At 42.1% G+C, this 9,096-nt stretch overlaps 1 protein-coding gene across 1 annotated transcript; it reads left to right on the plus strand.

The window, feature by feature from the left end:
- The first annotated feature begins 58 nt into the window (after positions 1 to 58).
- Positions 59 to 8,830, plus strand: e2f4 (E2F transcription factor 4). Its single transcript, XM_063480176.1, has 11 exons — positions 59 to 464; positions 2,170 to 2,279; positions 2,998 to 3,158; positions 5,310 to 5,354; positions 5,449 to 5,513; positions 5,600 to 5,788; positions 5,897 to 5,975; positions 6,100 to 6,246; positions 6,371 to 6,406; positions 6,626 to 6,670; positions 7,051 to 8,830. The coding sequence occupies exons 1-11, from the start codon at positions 300 to 302 to the stop codon at positions 7,164 to 7,166; spliced, it is 1,158 nt and encodes a 385-aa protein (XP_063336246.1). The 5' UTR covers positions 59 to 299; the 3' UTR covers positions 7,167 to 8,830.
- The last annotated feature ends 266 nt before the right edge of the window (positions 8,831 to 9,096 follow it).

Here is a 9,096-nt window from a genome sequence, read left to right on the forward strand (position 1 = left end):
TTATTCCACGCTCTTTGACGATGGAGTTTTCGCAGACACTCCCTTGAATGATTGAACCGTCCCGTCATACCTCGCGTGGCCAACGGCTCTCCGCCGACTGTTCGCTCATTGAATTACCGTGTTCAGCCTGTTCGGCTTGATTTGGGGCAATAAATTGGAGAAACGCGGGTTAGACCAGCACATTTGAACGCCGTCGTGCAATCCCGGCCTTCTACTTATCTGACTGGGTGTGCTTTCCTGGGCTCGCTGGCTGGATTTGGTCGGGGAGGCAGGGGGAAGTACGGAGCTGGTCCCGAGTGATGATGGAGCTGGAGTCGGCCAGTAACAGAGGCGACCTGGTAGCTGTGGGGGACTCGCTGCAGCCGCAGACCCCGAGCAGGCACGAAAAGAGCCTGGGGCTGCTCACGACCAAGTTTGTGACTTTACTACAGGAGGCGAAGGACGGGGTGCTGGACCTAAAAGCTGTGAGCATGCAACCCGGGGTCTTTGTTGTTAGCTAGCACATGTCATTTGGAGCCTACCCGCTGTCGTTACACTTTCGCTAGCTTGTTAGCTTAGCCTAGCTGTATGACAGGCTAATTCGAACGGTTTTCTTTCGTGGCACTGCAGTTTCAATACACCCGGGTTACTTTCAAACGCAACTTAAATGTTGTTTTCAAGTTTTTAGCTAGAGAACTGAGCAAAGACAACAAGTGAACTTTGAGAACACCGGTCAACTTTTCAGACTCTGCCCCCTGCAGATTCAAAGTTTAAAAAGTGGGTCAGCTTTTGTCGCTTTCTTTTGACTCGACCCTGCTGCATCTTCACACATGAACAAATTTTCTCTGATTGATAACGTCTTTGTCACTTAACGACATGCATTCACTGTGTTAGTTTCCCCACAGCTACTCGGAGAGCATGTGTCCTAAAGTACAGTGCATTCCCTTCTCGATAGCTCGACTCAGTCACCATCCTTGTTATAAGCGCTTCTGATATTACATAATGAGCTGCTTTTAGATTAACTTGAAGTAACTGGGTACTTGATAATTGTGCTCTTCTATACTTATAATTAGAAGTACAGTCTGAAAAGTCTAATATTGTACTATTTATACTATTTAGCTTTAAAGTCGTAAAGTTTAAAACGTGTTTTTAAAGTGAAAACCAGACTTTACCAAACTTCTCAGCTTGTGTTATAAATAGAAGCCTTTCACCAAACTGCCGTTCATGTTTTCTTAAACAAACCAGTGAACCAGAAGGCAGCCTGACCAGCCAAGCATTACTTGGACTGTATCACAGTGGCTGCTGGGTCTTAGCAGATAGATTGGCTTCATAGCTTTTGACACTCGTAGCTGCACTGTGCATTGCTGATAAAGTGCCAGCCCTCTTTTTTCCCCCTCCCTGTCTCTTCAACTTTAATTTTCACCAGTTTATTAGAATAGAATGGAATAAAATAGCCCTTTTATTGTCATTGTACATTTACAACAAAATTATGTATATGTTAGTAAAGACATCAGGAATAAATGGCAAACAGAAGAGATGTATACAGTCCATATATAAAACAATAGAAAGGCACACAATGGAGAGCAAAGTGCTTGGAGGTAGTGCAAAAATGCTATGATAATGAAACAAATTTACTGATTCATTCTGTAGTTATACTCTGTAACTTTCACAGAACAAAGGACTTTTTTCATTTTTTCCAGGGATCCTGTTATGGAGATATGGAGCCCTTATGTAAAAACTGACAGAAATTAGTTTGGTGCCAAAAACCAATTTTCTCCCCTGATTTTTAGGCCGAAAATAAATAAATAAATAAAATAATTGAAAGGCCATTTGCGTGCTGCAGGGTGAAGCATTTTATGTTGGGAATGTATTCGAATTTATGTTATGTGAATTTTCAAATAGAGCTGTCATTAAGGAACTTCCATGAGTCCACTTTAGCCACAGGCCCTGATGATAACGCGTGGGCTTACAGTATCAGCACTTGCCATATGGTTAATGTTAGCATGTTGCACATCAGATGATTTGGGCTAGAAAGGAAGGAAGTTTAAAATTATGCCACCATTTTTGGTGAGACTTTAAAGGTTTTTTGTTGCCGGGCACCTGTTGCCCTAGATACCACAGTCCCTGTCTATGCGTTAGCTACCTAAATGCTTTCGTCAGTATTTTAAATGAATTTTTCTTGTCTTTCAGGCGGCAGACACCTTGGCTGTGCGTCAGAAACGGCGTATCTATGACATCACTAACGTGCTGGAAGGTATTGGACTGATAGAGAAGAAGTCCAAAAATAGTATTCAATGGAAGTAAGTCCACATTTCATTTTGTTCTTCAAGTGTTTGACAGGGCTTTCATGACAGAAAGATGATGTGCTTAGGTAATGATGGTATAAGCTATTTGAAACCATAAATGTTTTGCAAGAACTTGCATCACTCCCAAACCTTCCACTCTGCACAAGAGGTATGTGCTACAGATACAGAGAGAGGCTTGGAAGTAGGTGAGAACCTGAGGACTGTGGTGCCTGTTGGTGTTATTCTTTGCATGTTTGCGTTTCATGGAAGAAGCTCTCATGGCTTTAGCTTAGTTGTAACAGTACAGAAATGACTAATGAACTGAAAAGTGCACATTCAGACTTTCAGTTTGCATAACTCATGAGGGTTGTAGGACTGACCACACACCATATGCACTATAAATGCCACCTGAGTTACAATAACACCGCCTGAATAATAGAAAGACCCCGTCTACCGTAGCTGCAACTTCTAGGATAGCCCCACATATGTAAGCTGATAATATAAATTAACATTTCATTTTACTCAGGAGAGAAAAGAATATCAAAGTTTTAATTACGCATAAGTAAACTTTCTGAAATGTTCTGATTTTTCAGGTTCAGGCAAATTAATGTGAATCTGAGAGTCCAGGCTCTAATAAAAAAACAGATGATCAGTGGCCAAGAGTTTTGTGTGTGCATGAAGGTGTCTTTATCTCCTCTCTGTACATAAACATGCTATTACCGTTGTGTTTTAGGGGTGTTGGTCCAGGGTGCAACACCAGAGAGATAGCCGATAAGCTGATTGATCTGAAGGCGGAGCTCGATGACCTGGCCCTTCGGGAACACGAGCTGGACCAGCAGAGAGTCTGGGTCCAGCAAAGCATCAAGAATGTGACAGATGACTCCAACAACAGCCCATATCCTTCACTGCACAGTCTGTGGGTTTTAGCTGGAAGTGGTCTGTCCTGTGGTCAGGGTTGCTTTAACACGATGGCTTTATTGCTCTTGAAGCTGCTTGTTAGATTGTACATTCATTTTGTGTTTTCTAGTATTTAATTAGAGCAGTGTCAGATCTAGTGCATACCTGTGTGAGAGTTATAAACTAGTGGGTACTGCAGGTTCATACTCTGAGTAATGCCAAAGATCTGACTTAATTCAGCTGTGGGTATTGGCATACACTGCCAGTCAGAAGTTTGGGCACACCTTATCATTAATGGTTTTTCTTTATTTTTATTTACATTGTAGATTCTGACTGAAAGCATCAAAACTATGAATGAACACCTTGGAATCATGTAGTAAAGGAAAAAAGTGTGAACTAACTCAGAACAAGTTTTATATTTTAGATTCTTCAAAAATATTCCCCCTTTGCTTTGATTCCTGCTTTGCACACTCTTGGCGTTCTCTCCATGAGCTTCGTGAGGTCGTCACCTGAAATGGTTTCCAACAGTCTTGAAGGAGTTCACAGAGATGCTGAGCACTTGTTGGCCCTTTGCCTTCACTCTGCGCTCCATCTCATCCCAAACCATCTCCACTGGGTTTAGGTCAGGTGACTGTGGAGTCCAGGCCATCTGACACATCACTGCATCACTCTCCATCTTAGTCAAATAGCCCTGACACAGCCTGGAGGTGTGTTTGGGGTCATTGTACTGTTGAAAAATAAATGATGGGGTGGCATGTTGCTGCAGGATGCTGTGGTAGCCATGCTGGTTCAGCGTGCCTTCAGTTTTGAATAAATCCCCAACAGTGTCACCAGCAAAGCCCCCCCACACCATCACACCTCCTCCATTCCACGGCGGGTGGAACCAAAGATCTCAAATTTGGACTCATCAGACCAAAGCACAGATGGTCTAATGTCCAGTCCTCGTGTTTCTTGGTCCAAACAAATCTCTTCTGCTTGTTGCTTTTCCTTAGTCGTGGTTTCTCAGCAGCTGTTTGACCATAAAGGCCTGATTCACACAGTCTCCTCTGAGCATGTAGAGATGAGTCTGCTACTGGAACTCTGTGTGGCATCTATCTGGGCTCTAACCTGAGCTGCTGTTAACTTGTGATTTCTGAGGCTGGTGACTCGGACGAATGTATCCTCAGCAGCAGATGTGACTCTTGGTCTTCCTTTCCTGGGGCGTCCTCATGTGAGCCAGTTTGATCGTAGTGCTTGATGGTTTTAGGGGACACATTCAAAGTTTTAGTGTTTCCTGGGCTGACTGACCTTCAGTTCTTAAAGTAATGATGGACTGTTGTTTCTCTTTACTTAGCTGATTGGTTGTTACCATAATATGAATCCTAACAGTTGTCAAATAGGGCTGTCAGCTGTGTACCAACCTTCTGCACAACACACCTGATGGTCCCAACCCCATTAAGAAGGCAACAAATTCCAAAAATGATCCCTGACAGGCACATCTGTGAAGTGAAACCATCTCAGGTGACGACATCATGAAGCTCATTGAGAGAAGGCCGAGGGTTTGCAGCGCTGTCAACAAAGCAAAGGGCGGCTACTTACAGGAATCTAAAATATAAGACACATTTAGAGTTATTTATCAGCTTTTTCTTTGCTACAGAATTCCATAAATCTTGCTTCATATGTTTGATGTCTTCAGTATTTATATAAAATGTAGGAAGTAGTAAATATAAAGAAAAAACATGAAATGAATAGGCGTGTCCAAACCTTTGACTGGTAGGTTAGACTACAGTCGGACTCATTTCTGCATTGCACAGTCAGCTGCAGCATAATGAAAGACAACCATAACCCTATATATTAGTGTTCAGAGAGTATGAATTACAGGTGAATCATTTCTTCCGTGGTCCAAGAAGGAGACTTTTAATGTCTGAGGAAATTCTCCTAATGATGTCACAAGGTGTTCTGGGACTTTCTGAGGGTGTCTAATAAATATGCAGTTTAGTTACAGATGTAAGTTGTTGTTTTTTTTCTTCAAAGCTTAAACTTGAACTCTTTCAAATACTCATTAAATGTCTCTCAGTCATTTTTAGTGTTGGTGTACAAAGGTGTACTGTTGAGAACATTTCAGTTTGTGTGCCAGATGTGGTTGCTGCTACACTTAACACATTCATACTATGGCCTATGTAAAACACGAAGATCTCTGTGGAGCATTTAAAGGTAATTGTTTCGCACGCTTGGATTTGCAGGCATTTCGCTCTTTCACTCAAAAGCAACTTTTCTCACTCGCCACCTCCCCGCCCTCCTTCCACAGGTGACACTCTCCTCGCGATCCGTGCTCCAATAGGCACACAGCTAGAGGTGCCCATACCAGAATCTGTAAGTGACGTCTGTAGTGGATTTTCCTCTGCGCTCTCGGGTCCGGTTGTTGTTTCGCTCATATCTCCGACTGTGCGTGTGTGCAGGTTCTCAACGGACAGCGAAAATACCAGATCCGTCTTAAAAGTACATCTGGTCCCATTGAAGTTTTATTGGTCAATAAAGACCCCTCCAGTGCCTCTCCCGTTGTTTTGCCCGTTCCTCCTCCAGATGACGTCCTACAGAACCTCCCAGCTCCAACACCTACCTCCCAGTTGCCCACTGCCACCACACAGGTCCACACAGATATCATTTTCTCTTTGTTTAGTGAGTCTGAAGTGCCAATAATAAGAACAGTGATCTTATACTAGAGTATTGGACCACCTTGTTTGTTTCCTCTTCAGGTCCCTAAAACAGCTGTCGCCCCTCCCACAAAAACAGCTCCTATCACATCGGCCCTTTCGGCCATCCAGACAGCAACGGGTAAGGAAAATAGCGCCTAGAACGTTTTCTCTCAACACCCACACTGTTTCCTATCGTGGTTTACATTTTGTCCAACATTATCTCAAACTATGTTTTTGTTGTGTCATTCTTGCCTTTATTTCAGAGGTGACAGCCACCACAGCACTCAGCCCAACAACCGAAACGCCCGCTGCAGTTACTCAGCAGCTACAGTCGTCCGCCTCTCTGGACGGTCCCGCGTCGTCTTCTGCCTCTGCGGGATTCGAACCAATGAAGTCAGGTCCATCTGAGTGTGAGTGTTAACCCTTTTCTGCCATTTTGGTGTAATAAAGGTTTGATTACAGTTGACTGCAACACTGTTTTGTTTTTATTATTATTATTTATTTTTTGGGTTGTTTTTTGTCTTTTCTCTGTAGTGCTGGACTTCTCTGAAATGTTTGACCCAACAAAAGGTAAACTTCTCCTGAGCTTACGTAGCTACATTATTAGTTGCTGTACATGCATTTCCAGATTTGGTCATTGGAGATATTTACCAGATCGTAACATTCTGGCTTCTTGCAGAAGTTGAAGTTTCCTTAGCAAAGTTTCTGCTGATACAGGCCACTTGTCTTCATTCTCCTGCAGACTTGGTGCTTTAAAAATGTCTCTTGATTTTATTGTTCCTCTGACAGAGATCATGAGTGGTGACCTGCTAGAGGACTTGATGTCATCAGAAGGTATGTTTGCTTACAGACGAGCTGGAATATTTGTATTTTTCAGGTATTCCCAGAAAGATTCCAAAGTGGAGCGTTTGTGCAGGAAAATCTTAGCCAGAACGTGTTTGGGCTCATTTGGATGAAAGCATCATTTATCCCTCGAGAACCAAGAGAAATCTCATTCAGTTGAGCTCAGCTGTTGAGATGACTCTACAAATATCTGCATTCTGTTTGGAATTAGAATATTAAAAGTCGACACTGTTGGAGAAGAAGGAAATTGCAGTGAAAGATTTTTGGGAAAAAATGATTTCCTTGTGTATTTATAATTTATACCACGCTGTAAGGTGCCTGATCTTAGTTCTCTATAATAGGTCTCATGTATTTCTCTCTTTCACCCCCAGTGTTCTCTCCTCTCCTCCGCCTGTCACCTCCACCCAGTGACCACGACTACATATACAACCTGGACGAGACAGAAGGTCTGTGTGACCTGTTTGACGTCCCCATTCTCAACCTCTGACCTCCGAGAGGAAACAGTTGGCCCAAATATAATCTACCCTCATTTTATCAGAGTTTTGCCCCTCCCCCTCCGTGACGGTGAAGGCGGGAGGAGGTGCAGGAAAGCCATCCCCATCTGAGGAGCATTTAAGGGCACCTCTGCACTGACACGATGAGCTCCAGCTGAGCTCTGATAGCAGCTCCATGTGCCGCCTCCTGAAGAAACACAGGCGGGAACAATACATTTTACTTACCGATTTTCCAAGGAAAAAAGAGTCGTAATTATATTTTTGGGGGATTTTTATGTATCATAAGGGGTTACGTTTGTGTATCGGCTTCCCGCGTGCTTGTGAGCGAGAGTGTGTGGGCACACTTGATGCGAGTGTGCTTGTGTGTCTGTGAGTGTGTTTTTGTATAGATCGATCTCTTAAGTCAGAAGTCTCCGGGATTTAACCTTTTACTATCAGGTTAAAAGTCATGGCAAGCTAAGTTCATGCATGACTTCACTGAGTCCAAACAGAGCTGGTTAAAATGCACTGTCCTCATGTACATAGAGAATATATATTTTGTATTACCAGCGCATTAAAACTTCACCGAGAAATCATTTGCAGGTAAACCAAGTCGCCACACTCAGTTAATCATACCATGTAATCTTATATGAACTGCTTTCTTTAGAATAATGGGACATTTTCAAATCTTTCAGTGTTCGAGTGTTTTTTGTACCAGTTTCATGATCTTGATGCAAAACTAAGGCTATTTAAATTTGTGATACAAGGAATCATGGACCAAAAAACATCATTTAATTAGAATGTAAAACTTGGTGCTTGCTAAAATCAAAAATCTTCTGTAAACTTCACTGTATAACTGACTTCAAGCTGGTACTAGTGCTTCTAAACTTGCAATTTTCTCCTTTTTTAAGAAAATCAGGCTCACTTTAGTCATTAGCTCCTGTTTGTCAGAGGACAAACTCCCCTGTCCTTCCAAAATGACTTCTATTTCACTCATAATGTATGTATATGAATGCCATCATTTGTATGTAAAAGGCATTTTTGATGTACTTTTTTATTGCTGCAGTGAAATGTGTATTTCTTGAATTATCCTTTTTTTAAGTGTATATGTGGCACAGATCCCTTTTTCTGTAGTTTTAATGGTTTTTGTTGTAAGCGGAAAATCTGCCCATCACTCTAAATTACACCTTTCACCTTCGTTTATTCTCTCTGCGCAAAGGACACATAAGTGCTTTCTTCTGTAAAATCATTTCATTACGTAACGTCCTGTTTTACCCTGGAAGACGTGTATGTTTGTACAGTATGTACTGTGTATATCCCCCTCTACTGCTTGTATAGAATAGCATTTATTTTTTTATACCAGCTAGATATATTATTACAGGATTCTTGCCACTGATTCGGAGCTACTCTTGGACAAAACCTGCTTCAGCAAAGCATCCTTTCCCGTCGTTGCACTTTTGACGTCACTGTGGACAGACTGGTCGCTACTCATCCTCTCCTCAGTCGATATCCAGTTTTTCTGTTTTGGACAGTGTCGTGAGCTGCCGGGGTTTCAGCAGTAGTCGCTGAACAAATTGTATCCATGTAAGACTCGAGTATGCAGTCAGTTTTTAACAGGATCACAATTGCTAAGCTGTAGTTGCATCAAATGGAACACAATAAACACTTAAGAAAAAACATGCAAATAATATTTATTTTTGTCTTTTTTGAGTGGCTTGTTACTTACTGGTCGTTTCTTACAGTACAGACTTGATTTCATTCCAACTGTAACTGGTAACCTGATTATAATGAGGAACTGTTGAAGGATAAAAGTAATGGGATTCTGGGATTAGGCTCTTAGACCTTAAACTCTACTGGTCAACACATAGTGGACCATCTGTATGGAGTATCCTTCTATTATGTATCTTCCATATGGCCTTTAAAGCTTCTGCACATTGTGATGAA

This window comes from Pelmatolapia mariae, linkage group LG7 (genome assembly GCF_036321145.2).
Source record: "Pelmatolapia mariae isolate MD_Pm_ZW linkage group LG7, Pm_UMD_F_2, whole genome shotgun sequence".
Classification (NCBI taxonomy): Eukaryota; Metazoa; Chordata; class Actinopteri; order Cichliformes; family Cichlidae; genus Pelmatolapia; species Pelmatolapia mariae.